Source organism: Aquarana catesbeiana, linkage group LG09, assembly GCF_042186555.1.
Source record: "Aquarana catesbeiana isolate 2022-GZ linkage group LG09, ASM4218655v1, whole genome shotgun sequence".
In the NCBI taxonomy this organism is placed as follows: Eukaryota; Metazoa; Chordata; class Amphibia; order Anura; family Ranidae; genus Aquarana; species Aquarana catesbeiana.
Genome location: NC_133332.1, coordinates 242,943,293 through 242,965,504, shown reverse-complemented (window position 1 = coordinate 242,965,504; position 22,212 = coordinate 242,943,293). Strand labels below are relative to the sequence as shown.

Here is a 22,212-nt window from a genome sequence, read left to right as displayed (position 1 = left end):
TTTTTTCCTGACAAAATGCCCCTGCCAGGAGGAAAGACGTCTAGGACCCAGACAGCAAGCAATTGTGCTGCCAGTTTGAAAATGACTTGCTAAGCTATTGCTAGACTTGCCAGCCATCACAAGTTTGTTGCACAATTGCAGCAAGGCCGCATTGCATGACTCCAGATCAACTTTCTTTGCAAACATTCTGCAAGTCCGCTGCAAGTTCTGGTTCAGTTTTGTTGTGCAATAGTCATCCCACCACAGGGGTCACTGTGACAAAATTTTCATGCTGTAGACTTGCAGAGTTTTTGCTGTAGACTCACCACTGCAACTTTGTTCTTTCTAGAGACTTGTCTCACACATTTGCTACAATTTGGAAAAGTGTCAACTAGAACTTGTGCTTCAAGTGCTCTGCAAGTGTACAACTTGCCAGTGAAAATGTGCAGCAAGTTACAGACTTACAATCAACACTGCCACAAAATTAGTGGAAAGTTATCCTTGCTATAGGGGGAGAGATAGAAAACCATCCAGTGTGCATGAGGCCTTAGGGCACTTTCACATGGGGCGGATCAGTGATGATCCGCCCCGTGAACATCCGCTTGCTCAGCGGGGATCGCTCCGCCGATCCCCGCTGAGCAGGCAGATGACAGGTCCGTCGCTGCACAGTGTGCAGCGACGAACCTGTCAGAGCGCCGCTCTCCCCTATGGGGGATCGGATGATGACGGACCGTAGAGTCCGTCGTCACCTGATCCGATCCGAAAACGGATGGAAAAGTAGGTTTTTCCTCCGTTACGCTTTTTCGGATCGGAGCGGGTCGGATGTCAGCGGACATGTCACCACTGACATCCGACGCTCCATAGACCTCCATGGAGTGTCCGTTCAGGTCCGCCTAAAAAGCTGACAGGCGGACCTGAACGGACAGTCCGTGTGAAAGAGGCCTTAAAGTGTTTGAGCCAAATGTACTAAAATCGATATACTTAAAGAATCAAGTACCTCTGACCCCCCCCCCTCCTTCCAATTCACAACAATGGGAGTCTATTGGCATAAACACATAGGAGCTACAATGGCTTGTTCTTGATGGTGTATGCTCTGGGTTAGGTATTCATCCGCTTACCAACTTCTCTGCCTCGTGCATCGCTGGACTGCAGTAAGTATGGAAGCATATTGGAAATTCTCACTTTACCAGTGCTAATAATGAGGCAAGGATGAGGATGACAGGAAAAACAAGCTGGTAATGGCAGCTACTATATGTCTAACAGTTTGTCCCACTACTTCCCGTTTTTCTTTTTTTAAATATCCTCCTTTTCCATTAGATGGGAGTTCACCAGAAGGCAAAAAAAGACACAACACAACAGAACTGAGTGTGTTTGTAGCCATTTATACAGTTGATGGATATTTCAGACTAGCTACAATAACAGTTGTCTCTTGTCAGCAAAGCTATTAAATAGCAGGGCTCCTTTCAAAAAAGAGAAACATGACATACCCTTCAACGGAAACAAGAGATAGACTCCTCCCACCCTGATTCTCCCATCAGAACACGTTGGTCACAAACCGACCTTTCCTTTTAATTTCCACTGCAAAGATCACCAATATATTGCGCTGCAATCTACTGTAGACCTCTCCAGTGGTGAAAAGGTTAAACTGATGCAAGAAGGACCTGCAAAGTGGTTAATGCGGAGCAGTGATTTTTTTTTTTTTTTTTGATTTTTTTTTTTATCTTTTTTCAAATACATACAATAATTTAAAATATATCATTTCTTATTATTTCATATTTGTTTTTGTCTTGGTCAGCAAATGAAACAAAAGCTTTGGCAAAACAATTTTGACAGAGAGAGAGAGAGATGACAGCAGTGTTCCCTACTGGTGTAGAGGGAATTCCAGGACAACCTCAGCCGATAACACCAGACTTTATACGCCACCAAATGTTGTGCTTGGTACTGGGCTTAGGTGACACAGCTGGTTACAGAAAAAGAGACTTTTTACTGATATGGTCAAGTCACAGTCTATACCCGTCCATCCATGCCTATGTACATTGCCACTTAGAAAAGGTTGTTAGGAAAAGAGACAGATAAAAGAAGGGAAAAAAGTCAAGGCTTGGGAAGACGAGAGAGAGAGAGAGAGAGAGAAAGAGAGAGAGAAAGAACGAGAGAGGGAGAGTTGGGACAGACAAACTACAAAGAGAAGCAAGTTCACCAAGATGAATTGAAAGATGTAAACTAAATTGGTTTAGATATCACTGTCAACCACAAAGTCTATTTGACCGATATGTAACAAAGTTTGGAGAGAAAGTTGGTTGCCTGTATCCAGTAGCTTTGGATTCCACTGTCGGCACTATCCAAGATAATACTGCTTGCCAAATAGCTACATGATTGAACAGGAAGAGAGTGGATTACGAATCTGACAGCTGCATGCTGCACCACAGTACTGGCGGAAGGTTTGATAACAGCTGCGGTCAGCTTCGCTGCTCCATTGCACCGGGTTGGCTGCGAGGGCTTCAGATGGTAGCCGGTTGAGAATGCTGGTGTTGACAGCAAGGGCGGCTAGGCCATAGTCTGTAAAGAGCACCGTTTCCCGTTTACAGGTGGGGCAGGAAATAAACTTGTACTTCGGACAAGATTCATAGAGGATCTGAAGGCATTCCTCACAGACAGAGTGGAGACAGGACAAGATACGGGGCCTCTTGTTGGTGAAATTGTACATGTGACCACAAGTCGGGCACTCTAAAGGCTCACAAGGAGTGGACGGATGCAGCACATACTGGTTTACAATGACCTCATCAGATGGAGTTTTGCGGTGGTAACAAATCTCTGTGCTCGCTTTCCGTTGGCCAGGGTAGATCTTCTCTCGCCGTGGTGGAGGAGGTGTCCTGGGAAGCCCCAAAGTGCCTGGAGTGCCATCTAGACTGGGCATCTCCCCGCAGGCCTGGTTGACGATAATTTCAGATTCTGAAGGCCAGGCCCGTTTGGCAACTAGAGGAGGCTCCCTCCGTGATGGAGGACCGTACCGCGGCTGAGAGTTCTGGCATTCAGAGAACTTCTCTGCCTGTATGATCTTCATGGCCTCCATTTTGATGATGACCTGTTGCCCTTTCAGACAGGACATAAGAATTTTTTTCACATTACTGTCCGCAACTTTGTTTTCTCCTAGAGCCCCCTGCATGTGGCTAGTGGAATGTGGAATCCTTCTAATACTTAAAAATTTCTATTTGGCAAAACGTTGCTTCTGGAGAAGCCTCTGTTAGTAGGTTGACCTAAAGGGATGTCCATGCTCTCCAGCACCTTGGCGTAATCTAACAGTCAATTATACAAACACGGATGATAAGTCTCCAAGCAACTCTGTAGGTGTTGTGCAAGGCCTGGAATCTGTAAGATGTCAATGTATCACAGTATTTTGAATTTGTAATCCAAGATCTATTTTTAAATGTCTCCACTTCTTGAACCTGTGGAGGAGATGTGGATCCTGAAAATTTCCAGGCAACAGTGTTCCTTGAAGACAAGCTTATCTGTACAACAACATCATATCAAGGGCAGCATGTACCTTGTAAGCAGGTGCTCCACCTCTTTGTGCTTTATTGCTGTTTGTGTGCAGGGCTGGAGCAAGGTTAAAGAATGTTTTAGCGAATTCCTTTCTTCTGACAGCCTCCTTTGCTCCCACTAACAGGTCAGTTACATTCCAGGAGGCTGAAGATCTCTGTGCAAGGTTGGCATGGGTTAGATGCATGTATCCTGTTTGAGTCTCAGGGCAAGAGGTGGAGTCATAAAACCTTGCTGGCTCTAGATGGAGTCTTCAATAAAGAAGCAGCTGAGTCTACCTCTGTCAATGATTACCTCCTCTACTGCTGAATCGACACGTAGGGGACCCTCTGTTTCTGCAAGCACCTGTGCAAAAATAATAAAGACAGTGTTAAGCTGAAGGCCACCGGGAATAATTTACAGATGTTGAACTTTCGAATATTTTAGTTTTAATAACATTGCTGGATACATGTGTAAATGCTTTCGAAATTAAAATACCCAGTAACGGACCAAAATGCCAAGCAATACAGATCCTTCAGCAGATCATCAATGTGTATTCCAGCTGTGTGTTTAGCCGCTTGAATGGAGTTTAGCGTTCACATAAAGTCGGTATAAAAGCACAGGGCAGCATGTACAAGAGGCTGGTGTCTTTTGCTTTATGTAAATAAAGTGTAAAAATATTCAACGGAAAATCTTGAGAGAACGAGATAAAAACAGTTTCACTTCCTATTTTTTTTTTTTTTTTACTTTGGAGACAATTTACCTGCCAGCTCATTCCCCTATTTGTTGCAGTATGATTGTTGCAGCTTACAATACGCAAGTTGTAATTCTCGACAATTCTCTATGAAAGGTGGAGATAGATGGATCATTTTTTTCGGGGCTGAACAAAAAATAAAAACAAATTAACAAATTTCTCCATCCACACAAGCGAGATGGATGAAGGAATCTCCTCTTCTGAGACACTGTTATATTGACAGCAGGACTCTCCGCTGTCAGTGCACTGATCAACGGCTGCTAATTGGCTGCAGCTGCTGATATTGACAAAAGTTTCCCAACATTCCCGTTTGACAAAAGTTGATCTATTGATCAACTTCTGTTTCACAGAAAAGCCTAAACATGGATCAAAATGCAGCTGGTCCCCGCTGAACTGTGTCCAAAGCATTGGGCAGGCTCTTCTCACACGTGAACAATAAGTGCTGACTGTAGCAGTAATTTTACCCCCCGTGGGGTATGGTGACCCCACCTGCTACAGGAAATGTCCTGACTGGATGACTAGCAGCTAAAGCGGTTTACCCAATGCCAGGGGGAGGCGGGGGTATCACTAGGAAACCAAAATGAGAACATTTTGTATTTGATTTGAATTTTATCCCTGTTTAGTTAATGTATTATGTTGTTGTGCCCTTTTCTTTTATTAATGTTATCAGAACACAAACAACCCCTCATAGTCCAATCAATGATGCAAAAATAAAGCTATCTGCATTTACAAGGACCACAGCCTATCTGCAAAAAGCATAATTTGATGTGTATCATATTCTTTGGTTATACATTCTTTGGATGAGGGAATCTCCCCCTCTGAGACACTATTTTGACAGCAGGACTCTCCACTGTCAGTACACTGATCAGTAGCTACAGTCGCTGATCAACAAAAAAATGTCCAACATTCCTATTTTGACAAAAGCTGTTCTAATGGTCAACTTCTGTAGAGCAGGAACGCCTACACACGGAGTGAAATTCAGCTGGTCCCTGCTGAACTGGCCGAATTTCAATCCATCTATGGCCAGTTTTAAAGAAATTCAACTACTCTGCAATGATTTCCAATTGTTTAGAGCAGGGGTCTCCAAACTTTCTAAACAAAGGGCCAGCTTATTGTTCTTCAGACATTAGGGGAGCCGGACTGTGGTCCCCCAAGAGTAGCAAATGCCCAGAGTCAGTGGGAGTAAACAATGCTTCTGACTTTGTGCCCAGTGGAATAAAAAAATAAAAAAAAAAGACATGGCACCTCTGGTCATTAGGAGTGGGAATAGTGCCCTGTCACTAGTATTGGAAGAATAAGGCCCCAATGTTGGTATCAGTGGGGGGGATAGTGCCCCACTGCTAATATCAGTGGGTGGAAAGTCCCCCATTGCAGGCATCATTGGGGGGGGATAGTGTGCCATTGCTGGTATCAGTGGGAGGAATGGTGCCCGAGGGCCGGATAAAGGCAAGCAAAGGGCCGCAGTTTGGAGACCCCTGGTCTAGAGCAGTGTTTCACAACCTTTTTTCAGTCAAGGCACCCTTTAAAATGCCACACAATCTCGAGGCACCCCATTCTAAAATGTAACTTATGCCGCGTACACACGAGCGGACTTTCTATCCTACTTGGTCCGGCACACTTTCCGACGGACTTTGTCCGCCAGGTGCGCCGGACTTTAAAACGGACGGACTTGCCCACACACGCCGGGACTTTCCGGCGGGCTAAGTCCGCCCGTCTTTCCGACGGACTTTCGCCGGAGTTCCGGCGGACTTTCAGAATGAACGGACTTGCCCACACACGGACAAGTCCGTTCATTTTGAACGTGACTCAGGTGCGACGGGACTAGAAAAGGATGTCAATCTTGCCGCTTTTATCGGCGAGATTGACACCTTGCTAGCCCCGTCGCGGGGCATACCAGGCCCTTAGGTCTGGTATGGATTATAAAGGGGAACCCCGCTACGCCGAAAAAACGGCGTGGGGTCCCCCTAAAATCCATACCAGACCCCGATCCGAGCACGCAGCCTGGCCGGTCAGGAAAGGGGGTGGGGACGAGCGAGCGCCCCCCCCCCTCCTGAACCGTACCAGGCCGCATGCCCTCAACATGGGGGGTGGGTGCTTTGGGGGAGGGGGGCGCCCTGCGCCCCCCCCCCCAAAGCACCTTGTCCCCATGTTGATGAGGACAAGGGCCTCTTCCCGACAACCCTGGCCGTTGGTTGTCGGGGTCTGCGGGCGGGGGCTTATCGGAATCTGGGAGCCCCCTTTAATAAGGGGGCCCCCAGATCCCGGCCCCCCACCCTATGTAAATGAGTATGGGGTACATGGTACCCCTACCCATTTACCTAGGAAAAAAGTGTAAGTAATAAAACACACTACACAGGTTTTTAAAATATTTTATTAAACAGCTCCGGGGGGGGGATCTTCCTCCGGCTTCGGGGGTCTTCTTCCGGCTTCGGGGGTCCCTCCGCTTCATCTTCTCCCGGCGTCCGGTTGGTTCTTCTCCGCTCTCCGGCCTCTTCTCCCGGTGTCGCAGGTCTTCGGCCGGCCCCTCCGCTCTCTTCATGTAGCTCTATTGCGAGCGGAGGTCCGGACTTCTGGGCTTCTTGGCTTCTTGGCTTCTTGGCTTCTTGGCTTCTCTTCTCTTCTCTTCCCCCAGATGTTGACACGACGCTCTCTCCGGCTGGACTGGTCTCTGAGGGCTGCGTTGTGACTTATATAGGCGGAGACCCCGCCCCCATATGATGTCACAGTCCTTGGGCATGCTGGGACTGTGACGTTTTAGGGGGCGTGGTCGACCACGCCCCCTAAAACGTCTTCTCTTCCCCCAGATGTTGACACGACGCTCTCTCCGGCTGGACTGGTCTCTGAGGGCTGCGTTGTGACTTATATAGGCGGAGACCCCGCCCCCATATGATGTCACAGTCCTTGGGCATGCTGGGACTGTGACGTTTTAGGGGGCGTGGTCGACCACGCCCCCTAAAACGTCACAGTCCCAGCATGCCCAGGGACTGTGACATCATATGGGGGCGGGGTCTCCGCCTATATAAGTCACAACGCAGCCCTCAGAGACCAGTCCAGCCGGAGAGAGCGTCGTGTCAACATCTGGGGGAAGAGAAGAGAAGAGAAGCCAAGAAGCCAAGAAGCCAAGAAGCCCAGAAGTCCGGACCTCCGCTCGCAATAGAGCTACATGAAGAGAGCGGAGGGGCCGGCCGAAGACCTGCGACACCGGGAGAAGAGGCCGGAGAGCGGAGAAGAACCAACCGGACGCCGGGAGAAGATGAAGCGGAGGGACCCCCGAAGCCGGAAGAAGACCCCCGAAGCCGGAGGAAGATCCCCCCCCCGGAGCTGTTTAATAAAATATTTTAAAAACCTGTGTAGTGTGTTTTATTACTTACACTTTTTTCCTAGGTAAATGGGTAGGGGTACCATGTACCCCATACTCATTTACATAGGGTGGGGGGCCGGGATCTGGGGGCCCCCTTATTAAAGGGGGCTCCCAGATTCCGATAAGCCCCCGCCCGCAGACCCCGACAACCAACGGCCAGGGTTGTCGGGAAGAGGCCCTTGTCCTCATCAACATGGGGACAAGGTGCTTTGGGGGGGGGGCGCAGGGCGCCCCCCTCCCCCAAAGCACCCACCCCCCATGTTGAGGGCATGCGGCCTGGTACGGTTCAGGAGGGGGGGGGGCGCTCGCTCGTCCCCACCCCCTTTCCTGACCGGCCAGGCTGCGTGCTCGGATCGGGGTCTGGTATGGATTTTAGGGGGACCCCACGCCGTTTTTTCGGCGTAGCGGGGTTCCCCTTTATAATCCATACCAGACCTAAGGGCCTGGTATGCCCCGCGCTCGCCGCAATAGGAAGATTTGTTTTTCCTATTGCAGCGAGCGCGAGATGCAATACCATCCCCTCGTGTCGTACTTGGTCTGTCGGACCAGCCTACACACGAGCGGGCTTTCCGTCGGACCAGCACACACACGAGCGGACTTTCCGCCCGAAACTGAGTCCGACGGAAAGATTTCAAACATGTTTAAAATCTAGGTCCGGCGGGCTTTTGGGAAGAAGTCCGCCGGAAAAGTCCGCCGCCGCCCACACACGGGCGGATTGTCCGGCACACTCTGGTCCGCCGGACCAAGTATGCCGGAAAGTCCGCTCGTGTGTACGCGGCATAATAGTTTTGCCATGGACATCCAACATGTAGCAACATCCACATGCATAGGACACCCAACATTGGCAGTGATTTATTCTTCCAATGCAAATACATCTTTGCACACTGGTACTGATTAGTATTCCAATGTTTCTCTTCTCAGTAGGAGAGGGGCAGTGGGAGGGCGAAAAAGGATGCTGTGCAGGTGCCCCGACATCCTTCTTATCAACTGATTACATCATTGGTTGTTAGGACACTGGCAGCTAGAAGGTTGTAATGGTGCACAATAAAAACCTGTGGCTTTGTGTAACTAATAGGCAGGCTTGATCCAACCGCTGACTTGTATACAGTTTTTGTGCAATTTCTATATATCTTGCCAAGGTACCCCTGAGGACACCTGGAGGCATCCCGGTTGCCTGGGCACCCTGGTTGAAAAAGACTGGTCTAGAGCAGGGGTCTCCAAACTTTCTAAAGAAAGGACCAGTTTACTGTCCTTCAGACCTTAGGGGAGTTAGACTATGCCCAGTGGGAGTAAACGATGCCCAATCTTTGGTATTAGGGGGAGTAATAGTTGGTGCCAGTGGGAGGAATAGTGCCCCATTTTTGTTGTCAATGGAAGGGTTTATGCCCCATCGTGGTGTCAGTAGAAGGAATAGTGCCCCATTGTTGATGTCAGTGGCGGGAATTATGCCTCAAGGGCTGAATAAAGGCAAGCAAAGGGCTGCATCCTGCCTTAAGGCCGCAGTTTTGGAGACCACTTGTCTAGAGAATCATCACTGAATTTGATGATGTTCAACGTGCGTTCCAAATGATACTCCAAATAATGGCTAAACCCTGCATGAAAATATAAATCATTAGTAATATGATATTAACATCTTCTCTGTGCAAGACAAATCTGAAATATTGGTGGGGCTGCTGCTGAACCTGTGGATGCTTGAGATTTGCAGACTGAATGCATCATGGAGTTTAAAGTGTCACTCTACTTTTTAACTTTGGATTGAGAGGATTTATGCGTTTGTGTATGTAGTCCTTTTTAGTTTTAAACAGCATAAAGACAGGTTAAAACTTTATTTTTTGCTGTCTGTGTCCCATTTTGGAGATTTCCCTTCACTTCCTGCCTTGGTAACACAAGAAGTTAGAAGAAAGTTCTACAAAGTGAGGGTAGTTGCCCTTTTGGACAGTTGTCACTGGAACAGGTGTACCCCTTGGAAGATCTATCCTCAACTTTTGGATCTCCCATCACTCTGTGTCTCCATGGCAATGAGAGGGTGAATCTACATAGCCAGGACAAAGACAGCAATAAAAACCTGGCAGGGGTTCTAATCCTTCCATACTCTACCCAAAACTATAGAAAATGATCTGGCTCTTAGGTTATCTCTGTTGGCACCAACATGGTCACCAGGAGAGGAGTTGCGAGGAGGTCACCAACAGGGTCACAGGTAACAGTAAAAAGCTAAGTTCTTCCCTTCCCCAACTCTACTGTCCAAAAAAATGTTTTATTGATGTTAAGCCTCAATCAGACGGGCACTCAGGGGAAGGTGGTAAAAACAGGATTGTGGAAAATAGTGTTGAGAGTTTAGTTGTTTGATCCAGTGTGTCATGGGGCTTTGTGTGCTTCTGTCACATAACAATTGCTCGACAAAGCTGGAACGTCCTAAATCTTTGGGAACACTGCAGGAAATTTCGCCAGTCGGTTCCAAGTTCTGCAATATAAGTCCCATGACACAGGAAAAGCATTGGCAAGGCTCTTCTCGCCCGTGAACAATAAGGGCTGATCGTAGCGGTAATTGTAACCCCCATGTGGTATGGTGACCCCACCTGCTACAGGAAATGCCCGGACTAGATGACTAGCAGCTAAACCGGTTTACCCAATGCCAGGGAAAGGAGGGGGTACCACTAGGAAACCAAAATGAGAACATTTTGTGTTTGAGTTGAATTGTGTCCCTGCTTAATTCATGTATAATTTTGTTGTGTTCTTTCCTTTTGTTAATGTTATCAGAACACAAACAAGCTCACATATTCAAATCAATGATGCAAAAATGAAGCAATCTGCAGTTACAAGGACCACAGCCTATCTGCAAACAGCATCATGTGCTGTTTATCCTATTCTTTGGTTACACAGTGACTTCCTTGCTAAACAGTATATGGCTGCTTTGCTCTGAAGACAGGGACTCCCATTTTCTAAACCTAAAATAATTTCTTAGGAGGCTTAGCTCCTTTCTGACATACCAATGTCTTCATTGCTTGTCTGTTATTTTTCATGTGTGAACTGTTTCTGAGTTTGGTCTGTTGTCTCAACACTTTTCCCACTCACCCACTTTCCCATTCTCTCAAATGGGGCCACATCAAACCCTAAGGTTCATCCAGAGGTTTCCAGGAGTTCCTTGAGCAAGGAGAAAATTCTGCCTCTCAGATGAGTAACAACTGACACCAATGATCTGTTTAGCTAAGTTTAGTGGGGAATTCTTTCCACTGACCACCAATGTAAGGAGCATTCTTCCCACTGACCACCAACGAGAAAAGCATTCTTTTCACTGACAATCAATGTAAAGAGCAAACGCCCCACTGATCACCAATATAAAGAGCAATCTTTCCACTGACCACCAATGTAAGAAGCATTCTTCCCACTGACCACCAATGTAAGAAGCATTATTTCCACTGACCACCGATGTAAGAAGCATTATTTCCACTGACCACCAATGTAAGAAGCATTCTTCCCACTGACCACCAATATAAGAAGCGTTCTTCTCATCGAACCCTAAGGTTCATCCAGAGGTTTCTAGGAGTTCCTTGAGCAAGGAGAACATTTTGCCTCTCAGTTGAATAACAACTGACACCAATGATCTGTGTAGCTAAGTTTAGGGGGGGAATTCTTCCCACTGACCATCAATGTAAGGAGCATTGTTCCAGCTGACCACCAAATAGAGGAGTATTTTTTCCACTGACCACCAATGTAAGGAACATTCTTTTTACTGACCACAAATGTAAGGAGCATTCTTCCCACTGACCACCAATGTAAGAAGCATTCTTTCCACTGACCACCAATGTAAGGAACAGTCTTCTCACTGACCACAAATGTAAGGAGCATTCTCTTCACTGACCACCAATGTAAGGAGCATTCTTCCCACTGACCACAAATGTAAGGATCATTCTTCCAGCTGACCACCAATGAGAGGAGTATTCTTCCCAATGACCACCAATGTAGGTACAGTCTTCTCACTGACCACCAATGTAAGGAGCATTCTTCCCACTAACCATCAATGTAAGGAGAATTCATCCAACTGATCTCCATAGAGAGGCAACACAAATCCCTACAGTGGGCACTAATACATTCACTAGGGCAGTACATTTTTTAGATTTTTTTTCTTTTTGTGCCCCTTTAGCAGTGCAATATACGGACCAACAAGAATTGTGCAATGTATTTTGCAGAAAAGAAAAGGGAAATTGTGTAAACGGCTTTCTCATGTCACTACAGATGATGCAACAAATGTGGGTGAGAAAAGTATATATATATATATATATATATATATATATATATATATATATATATATATATATATATATATATATATATATATATATATATAGTATCTCACAAAAGGTGAGTACACCCCTCACAGTTTTGTAAATATTTTATTCTATCTTTTCATGTGACAACACTGAATAAATGAAACTTTGCTACAATGTAAAGTAGTGAGTGTACAGCTTGTATAACAGTGTAAATTTGCTGTCCCCTCAAAATAACTCAACACACAGCCATTAATGTGTAAACCGCTGGCAACAAAGGTGAGTACACCCCTAAGTGAAAATGTCCAAATTGGGCCTAATTAGCCATTTTCCCTCCCCGGTGTCATGAGACTCATTAGTGTTACAAGGTCTCAGGTGTGAATTGGGAGCAGGTATGTTAAATTTGGTGTTATCGCTCTCACTCTCTCATACTGGTCACTGGAAGTTCAACATGGCACCTCATGGCAAAGAACTCTCTGAGGATCTGAAAAAAAGAATTGCTGCTCTACATAAAGATGGCCTAGGCGAGTGATGGCGAACTTTGGCACCCCAGATGTTTTGGAACTACATTTCCCATGATGCTCATGCACTTTGCAGTGTGTAGTTCAGTGTGTGTAGAGCATCATGGGAAATGTAGTTCCAAGACATCTGGGGTGCCAAGTTTTGCCATCATGGCCTAGGCTATAAGAAGATTGCAATGACCCTGAAACTGAGCTGCAGCACGGTGGCCAAGACCATACAACGGTTTAACAGGACAGGTTCCACTCAGAACAGGCCTTGCTGTGGTCCACCAAAGAAGTTGAGTGCACGTGCTCAGCGTCATATCCAGAGGTTGTCTTTGGGAAATAGACGTATGAATGCTGCCAGCATTGCTGCAGAGGTTGAAGGGGTGGGGGGTCAGCCTGTCAGTGCTCAGACCATACGTTGCACACTGCATCAAATTGGTCTGCATGGCTGTCGTCCCAGAAGGAAGCCTCTTCTAAAGCTGCTGCACAAGAAAGCCCGCAAACAGTTTGCTGGAGATAAGCAGACTAAGGACATGGATTACTGGAACCATGTCCTGTGGTCTGATGAGACCAAGATAAACTTATTTGGTTCAGATGGTGTCAAGCGTGTGTGGGGGCAACCAGGTGAGGAGTACAAAGACAAGTGTGTCTTGCCTACAGTCAAGCATGGTGGTGGGATTGTCATGGTCTGGGGCTGCATGAGTGCTGCCGGCATTGGGGAGCTCCAGTTCATTGAGGGAACCATGAATGCCAACATGTACTGTGACATACTGAAGCAGAGCATGATCCCCTCCCTTCGGAGACTGGGCCGCAGGGCAGTATTCCAACATGATAACGACCCCAAACACACCTCCAAGACGACCACTGCCTTGCTAAAGAAGCTGAGGATAAAGGTGATGGACTGGCCAAGCATGTCTCCAGACCTAAACTCTATTGAGCATCTGTGGGGCATCCTCAAACGGAAGGTGGAGGAGCGCAAGGTCTCTAACATCCACCAGCTCCATCATGGAGGAGTGGAAGAGGACTCCGGTGGCAACCTGTGAAGCGCTGGTGAACCGCATGCCCAAGAAGGTTAAGGCAGTGCTGGAAAATAATGGTGGCCACCAGCAAATTTACACTGTTATACAAGCTGTACACTCACTACTTTACATTGTAGCAAAGTGTCATTTCTTCAGTGTTGTCACATGAAAAGATATAATAAAATATTTACAAAAATGTAAGGGGTGTACTCACTTGCACCAGTTTTAGTAAATAACCCCACAATATCACTCTGTGGCAGCTGAATGACTTATCTAGCCTCTCTTATGCCCTGTACACACGGTCGGACTTTGTTCGGACATTCCGGCAACAAAATCCATGGATTTTTTGCGACGGATGTAGGCTCAAACTTGTCTTGCATACACACAAAGTTGTCGGAAAATCTGATCGTTCTGAACGCGGTGACGTGAAACATGTACGTCGGGACTATAAACGGGGCAGTAGCCAATAGCTTTCGTCTCTTAATTTATTCTGAGCATGCGCGGCACTTTGTGCGTCGGATTTGTGTACACACGATCGGAATTTCCGACAACAGATTTTGTTGTCGGAAAATTTTATAGCAAGCTCTCAAACTTTGTGTTTTGGAAATTCCGATGGAAAATGTGTGATGGAGCCTACACACGGTCGGAATTTCCGACAACAAGGTCCTATCACACATTTTCCATCGGAAAATCCTATCGTGTGTACGGGGCATTAAGGCGCATACACACGATCAGAAATATGTACGAAAAATATCGCTTTCAAAAGGATCGTACGATAATCTGATCATTAGTACAAAGCTTTCGAGAGTCGATCACGACAATTCATGCAAAATTATCCGATGGGACAAGCATGAAAAAATTTTCGCGTACAATTTTCGGATTGTACGATTTTCGTTTAATCAGTACAGTTGTCGTCTGAAAATACAATACGAATACACTACAACACATTACATCACTTCAGAATTTTTATTCTGTCATACGAGAATTTTTGTAACTTTGGCAACCTCTTCATTTTAAATGTAAGACTAGCATGCAAAAAAAAAAAAAACGGACAGGCACTATGTTGACCACTGGGAACATGTGACACCACCATCCGGTGATGCAACGGTTGGGCGGTCTGGGAATTCTGCTGGTGGTATCTAACCAATTTGGGAAAAGTTATTAAAGTCACCTAATTCAACGCACCAGTAATAATCCTGAGAAATCAGTTTTGGGTGGAGCTAGCCTTTCCCCCAATTTATAACAACTGTGGGAAGCTAGAGTGCTTTTCCCGTAACAAGATGAAAAAGGAAGTGGGAATGTGTAAGGTGAACACGTTGCCTGATTGTTTATACACATGCACTAGTATTGTTCAATATTCAGCGTGGGTTTCCGTCATGCCGCATGGACAGCTCGGCGCTCTGCTGGTCTATTAGTGGCATAGTGCGGGGAGGGTGACCTGCTCCCAATCAGGGGACACCTCTCTTCCTGTCATCGCCATTCTTCATTCTGCTATCTCTGCCTGACAACTGTTTTTATTTGAAATGTTTATCCTAAATCTGGTAACAATAAAAGTGTTCCAGTTCCTCGAATGATAGAATCGTAAAAGGAGTATAAAAAGTAACTTGCACTAAACGTCCAGATGTTTACCAACAGTCTATAAGAACGTATTTCCAAAAAATAAGTCTGTGAAAAGTGTTTTTTCTGCATTTTTGTATTAGTTAACTAGTTTGTATGTTTTCATTGCATTTAAAGTGTTACTAAACCCAGGACCCTACATTCACTATATCTGGTCTCCCACAGTACACAGAACATGCAAATGCAATTATTTTAGTAAATATAAACAGCTAAATATCTTTTCTCGCCAGCAGTTACAGCAGTCTTGTGACTTCTATCAGTGTCTGGTTAAAGCTTGTAGGAGTTTTCATTCTCCTCTGATTGTCCTATGAGGCTGCAGGACCCCTGACCCTCTGTCTGGACAGTGCTGATTGGCCCTGTGCTGATCACATGCACCCTCCCAAGAAAAAAAAAAAAACAACTCTCTAGCAATACACACCAAACTGAGCAAGTGCAGCCTGTCTCCTTCCATTTATAATATCTGGAGATGAGTTGGAGACAGTGGAAGAAGGTGAAGATCAGAGAAGACAGCCTTTTTACTCAATGCAGAGGATTAACCCCTTAGGTTCCACAGTGAGTATAACAAGCATGCTTTACTGCATATACAGACTGATTTTACTGTTGTGGGATTAGTAACACTGTAAGGCTGATTTACATTGGTCCAGCTTAGTTACATCAAATTTTTCATATTTCACATCCAGAAGGTTGCACCATTCAGACCCCATTCACACAGGAGCAACACGACTTGCAGGTCGCCTCAGCGAGGCGACCTGCAAACGACTGCCCGGGCGACTTGCAAAACGACTTCTGTATAGAAGTCTATGCAAGTCGCCCCAAGTCGCCCCCGAAGTCGTACAGGAACCTTTTTCTAAGTCGGAGCGACTTGCGTCGCTCCCCTTAGAACGGTTCCATAGCACAGAATGGGAGGCGACTTGTCAGGCGACTAGGTCGCCTGACAGGTCGTCCCTGTGTGAATGGGCTCTCAAAGAACGTCTTGTATTTTTTCAATGAATACAAAGTATTCTCTGATTGTATGAGGCAGGGATTGTGACATCATCCACCCCTCTTCTCCACCTCATCCAATGAGAGAATGCCTTTCATTCACTGAAAAAATGCTGTACAAGAATGCTGTCTGTGAAAGTTGGAGGTGCCAAGTGAGTGACCCCCTATGTTCAGTATACAGGTGGCAAGTTGCTCGAGCTGCACCACGAGACCAGTGCTGAATGTATGTAGCACAGGCGACTGCAGTGAATTTTTGCATCCCCAGCAAACCTCCGAATGTGAAGTTTGAAGAATTAGATATAACCAAGCTGGACCAATGTAAGTTTAAAAAAAAAAGTCAAAGCTGAACTCTGGGCAACCAAAACAATTATCCCCCGCAGTGGGCCTCTGGCTGCACTGCAAGGGTTAAATGTTTGTTCTGGTCTAAGGCACATGTGTCAAACACAAGGCCCGAGGGCCAAATCTGGCCCTCCAGGTAATTTCATGTGGACCTCTTCTGAAGCTGCGGCACCCCCCTCGTCTCCGTCCCCATCTTGTCTCAGCAGTCGGCAGCAGAGAGGAGGACAGAACTCCTCCTCCAGATCCTGCACTTCTTGTGCAGCCACAGAGATATTCGTCTCTGCCCCCCCTCCCCCCTCATTTGGCAGAAAAGAGGAGGACAGAACTCCTCCTTCAGATCCTTCGCTTCTCCGTGCAGCCGCAGAGATACTCGTCTCTGCCCCCACCCCCTCCCAGTTGGCAGAAGAGAGGAGGACAGAAATCCTTCTACAGATCCAGCACCTCCCTGTGCAGTCGCCTCTTCTGGTCCCACCATTTTAGGGTCCCCCTCTGGTCTTCCTCCAGACCTTGCACTTTCTGTTTCCCAGCTCTGCCCCAGCTTCTTCCTATGGGAAAAAAGAAGATTTACTTACTGGATCTTCCTCTCCTCCCTGCAGCTAGCAAGGTGCCCCCCCACACTCCAGATGTCTATGGTCCTGATGTCATCAAGACCAAAACAGAGTCCATAGCCTTCCATTGGACTTGATGACGGTCCACTGATGGGGAAGCTGAGGATCAGATAAGTAGTAGTTTCTCCTCTCCCCTAGATAAAACAAGCTATTAACCCCTTGTAGTCCGGGTGCAGCCCCACTGCTAGGGATATTTGAACATTTTCCTGGAGTTGGCCTTTAATTCTAGGAGTTTAGCTTTAAACATGATGCACCCGCTACAGTACAGTGTGACTTCAACTGGCACCCGCCACACACAATAATTACATGTTATTATACCATATTATTCATAAACTGCTACTTCCAAAGGACAGCTGCCAACAATTACCCAATACAATCATTACAGGCAAATCGTTATTATTATGGGAGGAGAATGTAAAGCATTTCAATATTTTAGGTAGCTGTCTGTATCTGAAAGGGAAACTGGGCTCTGCCCATGTAGGGTGCAATTTAATGGCATCTGCTTATAGCTAAAACTATAGGCTTGTATAAATGAATACAGATTTTGTTGGATTCGGCTTCAGCAGTCAATGTTACTGAAACCCCTTGAGTTCTAGGGTTTCCCTATCACCTACTACATACCTCCAGTGTTGCCCACCCCCCCGAAGTGAAATTTACTGGCAGAATGCCAAAACTGACAAACGGCACCTATTTTTTACTGGCGAAAAATCGTGACATTTACTGGCAGATCCACATTCTTTACTGACACTGCAAAAAAAATACCTAAAATGACTGTTTTTAGCGCTAAACAGTGCAAATATCAATATTTGAAGTGAACTATAAACATATAGCTAGTGCTATTAGCAATGTGTTAAAGTTAAATAAAAGTCAAAAAACATATTTCTCCATTGACATGAAGGTCAGATTACTATAGCCGGCCAGCACAGAGTTCCCCCTTATAGTGCAAGGGAAATCTGATGTAAAGGGGAACGCTGCAGATCATGATGTAAGGGGGAATTCTGATGTGGGGGGCTCTGGTGAATAGAGACCACCTTGCGGAGAGTAAATACACTAAGGTAAGGGGGGGCTACTAATATAGGGGGGAACCTTTATATCAGTGCCCCCTTGCATTATTGTATTTACTCCCCTCCTTACATCAGTGAACCCCCCCTCAGACTGGCCTGGCGGCGCTGTCACTGACCTCCTCTCAGGTGCACCGTGCAGGGCTCAGTCAGACGGCTCCAGCTTGGCAGCTCTGGTTTTATTCTATAGTCTCCTCTCCACATTCCACACATGTCTGTCTCTTTCCGTAACCCCCATCCCGGCGGCGCTCCCACTCTTGACTCCTTTCTAGGATCCCCCTCAGAGACTGCAGACATGGTACAGGAGGTGGACAGAGGCTGCAGACATGGTACAGGAGGTGGACAGAGGCTGCAGACATGGTACAGGAGGTGGACAGAGGCTGCAGACATGGTACAGGAGGTGGACAGAGGCTGCAGGCATGATACAGGAGGTGGACAGAGGCTGCAGGCATGATACAGGAGGTGGATAGAGGCTGCAGACATGATACAGGAGGTGGACAGAGGCTGCAGACATGATACAGGAGGTGGACAGAGGCTGCAGACATGATACAGGAGGTGGACAGAGGCTGTGGACATATTACAGGAGGTGGACAGAGGCTGCAGGCATGATACAGGAGGTGGACAGAGGCTGCAGACATGATACAGGAGGTGGACAGAGGCTGCGGACATATTACAGGAGGTGGACAGAGGCTGCAGACATGATACAGGAGATGGACAGAGGCTGCAGACATGATACAGGAGATGGACAGAGGCTGCAGACATGATACAGGAGGTGGACAGAGGCTGCGGACATATTACAGGAGGTGGGCAGAGGCTGCAGACATGATATAGAAGGTGGACAGAGGCTGCAGACATGATACAGGAGGTGGGCAGAGGCTGCAGACATGATATAGAAGGTGGACAGAGGCTGCAGACATGATACAGGAGGTGGGCAGAGGCTGCAGACATGATACAGGAGGTGGGCAGAGGCTGCAGACATGATATAGAAGGTGGACAGAGGCTGCAGACATGATACAGGAGGTGGACAGAGGTTGCGGACATATTACAGGAGGTGGACAGAGGCTGCGGACATACTACAGGAGGTGGACAGAGGCTGCGGACATACTACAGAAGGTAGACAGAGGCTGCGGACATACTATAGAAGGTAGACAGAGGCTGTGGACATACTACAGGAGGTGGACAGAGGCTGCGGACATGATAGTGTCCTCCTCACCCCCTCACAGTAGCCTCCTCCTCTGTCCACCATCATATTACTTCTCCATATCCGTGTGCTGTGTCCTCCTCCTGTGCCCCTTTCACCTCTCCACAGGTCAGGACAGCACAGTGGTGAAAGGGGCACAGGAGGAGGACACAGCACACTGATATGGAGAAGTAATATGATGGTGGACAGAGCACATCAGTCTCTGTCCCCTGCATGCCAGGACTCTCCTGACTCCCAGTAATGTCCTACTCTCACTCTGTCCCCTATTTGCTATATCCCCCCACAGTTTCACTCTCCTCCTCCTCACCTCTGCTCGACTCCTCTGCCTATGGCGAGTGCATTGCACGAGCTGCCGGCCACCGTGGTCTCGATCGTCTATTCAAAAATGGTGCTGGGCGGCGCCTTTACGTTAATGTGCATGCGCCACCCGGCCGAACGTGTACAAGCTTTTCCAAGCCCGGCCGGCTTTGGAACGGCCCATGCGCTGTTGCATGGTCGGCTCGTGGCCATCTTTTTTACGGGCACCGATGCCCGTTACGGACTTTAACGGGCAGCCCAAAAAAGGGGTTAAACTTAAAGGCTGCTCGTAAATCTACGGGCGGTTGCCAACACTGCATACCTCCCAACTTTTTGAGATGAGAATGAGGGACACGTATTAGCAAAAGTATGCAGGCATAAGACACACCCCCTGTCAGCTCCTTAACCCTTTCGCCGCCAGGTCCATAAGTCGTACAGACCGGGGGGGGGGGGGGGGGTATTACACACAATCCAGTGGCTGCAGACACCTGAATTGTGTGTCAAAAAAAAACCCAGACAGACTCCTGCCTGTCAGGTGAGAGCATTTAGGCGGCTCTGCTATGGCCCGATCACTCGTACACCCCCGATACCGGCGCTCCCCCGCCACCTTCACATCCGGGTCAAGCTCTTGGTGTCCCCAGCTCACTTTGCCTAGAAAAGATGTTTTTCAATGCGATATGCATTGCAAAACATTCGGTGGAGTACAGGGGAGACATGTAAGACCTCAATAAAGAGAACCTGTCACCTAAAAATCATCACATATCACATATTTGATGAAAAAAAAAGTTAAGTAAAAAGATTGTTTTATTTTTTATTTTTGCAAAGAAATAAACACCCAAGCAAATAACCCCCCCCCCAAAAAAAAACTTTTTTTGAGCACTCCCACCCCCATAAATACACACGCACCAAAGTAAACGCATGCGTTGGGGCACCTACGCATAAAAAACGTTGATTGCCATACACATGTTATATATCGCCGCATACGCCGCACTGAGAGTAATAATTCTAACTCCAAACCTCCTCCGTAACACTAAACTGATACCTATAGGGAGCTTTTGAAGCGTCGCCTATAGAAAATATAGGATACTGAAGTTTGTCGCCAATTTAAGGTTTGGCATGTTGGTTATCTATTTACTTGATGCAGAGGATTAACCCCTTAGGTCCCACAGTGAGTATAACAAGCATGCTTTACTGTATATACAGACTGATTTTACTGCTGTGGGTTTAGTAACACTTCATACTTCCCAACTTTCTGAAATGGGAATGAGGGACACCCATAAGTAAAAGTATTCATTAATAGGACGCGTCCCCCCTGCCACGCCCCCTTACAAGGAGAATTAATACACTAAAAATGATTGGTTAAACCCACAAGTCCTTTTTTTTACCACTACTATTCCTTTATACTGGCTTTTGAAATGTACAAATGCAGCAATTTAGAAATGGGAGGAAAGGTTTAACACTGTAAAACACTTTTTGATAGACAATAGTAAATTTTTAATACAGGTATATAGATCAGACCAAAATGAGGGACAAATGAGGGGGACAGAGGGACAGGGGGACAGAGGGACAGGGGGACAGAGGGACAGGGGGACAGAGGGACAGGGGACAGAGGGACAGGGGGACAGAGGGACAGGGGGACAGAGGGACAGGGGGACAGAGGGACAGGGGACAGAGGGACAGGGGGACAGAGGGACAGGGGGACAGAGGGACAGGGGGACAGAGGGACAGGGGACAGGGGGACAGAGGGACAGAGGGACAGGGGGACAGGGGACAGAGGGACAGGGGGACAGAGGGACAGGGGGACAGAGGGACAGGGGGACAGAGGGACAGGGGGACAGAGGGACAGGGGACAGGGGGACAGAGGGACAGGGGGACAGAGGGACAGGGGACAGGGGGACAGAGGGACAGGGGGACAGAGGGACAGGGGACAGAGGGACGTAGTTCTCAGATTGTGAATCGCTGCTGCTGTAGGGCAGGTAGTGGTTGTGTTGAAGAGCTGGTTTTGTCTGTGTTGCAACCCGCCCTTTCACAAAGGCAAACCTGCCCTGCAACACAGACAAAACCAAACCATCAGCGCACTGTAAAGCCACCCCGCAACAGTGGGGCACAATGTGAGAACTACGCTCTCCCCCCCGCTGTTTGTATAGGTTTCAATTGTGGCCGTGAAATGGTATCTCCCATCGAGAGATGCCTCCTACAATGTGCGCTTGCGCCCTGGTCACATCACTCCAGCTGATCAGCAAAACAGCTGAAGTGCAGCTCCGTCCTGCGCATGCGCGGGCACTATTTGATGAGGGGGCACTTCAAAAGAACACCGGCTGTAAGCTGAGGTCTACCCATACCGATTCCTGACATCAGGAGTAACTGATTTAGCAAAGTTGTTATACAAAGGAATTCTGGAATTTGTAGTCCAACAACATCTGACAAGTTGTGATTAAAAGGGAAGCTGTGATCTTTTTTCATGTTTAACCTATAAATGCAGATGTCACCAGCATAAAGGGGACCTGTCACAAAGAAAACACCCGCCAAAGTAGAACCTACATACACTATAGTGTCAAAAGTATTGGGACTTCTGTCTTTACACACACACATGAACTTTAATGGCATCCCAGTCTTACTTGGTCATCACATACACTATATTGACAAAAGTATTGGGATGCCTGCCTTTACACGCACATAATGGCATCCCCATCTTAGTCCAGAGGGTT

At 47.1% G+C, this 22,212-nt stretch overlaps 1 protein-coding gene across 5 annotated transcripts in view; it reads right to left on the bottom strand.

Moving 5' to 3' along the window:
- Positions 1-1,341: 1,341 nt before the first annotated feature.
- Positions 1,342-22,212, bottom strand: part of RNF208 (ring finger protein 208) — a 36,798-nt gene continuing 15,927 nt past the window's right edge. For 4 of the 5 annotated variants that reach the window (XM_073600055.1, XM_073600054.1, XM_073600056.1 and 1 more), the window contains one exon: positions 1,342-3,861. In XM_073600055.1, coding sequence (XP_073456156.1) covers positions 2,345-3,142 — 798 coding nt within the window. In that variant the 5' untranslated portion in view covers positions 3,143-3,861 and the 3' untranslated portion in view covers positions 1,342-2,344. Of the gene's footprint in view, positions 3,862-4,005; positions 4,030-22,212 lie in introns of those variants that run through there. The other variant, XM_073600057.1, reaches the window with a different exon arrangement.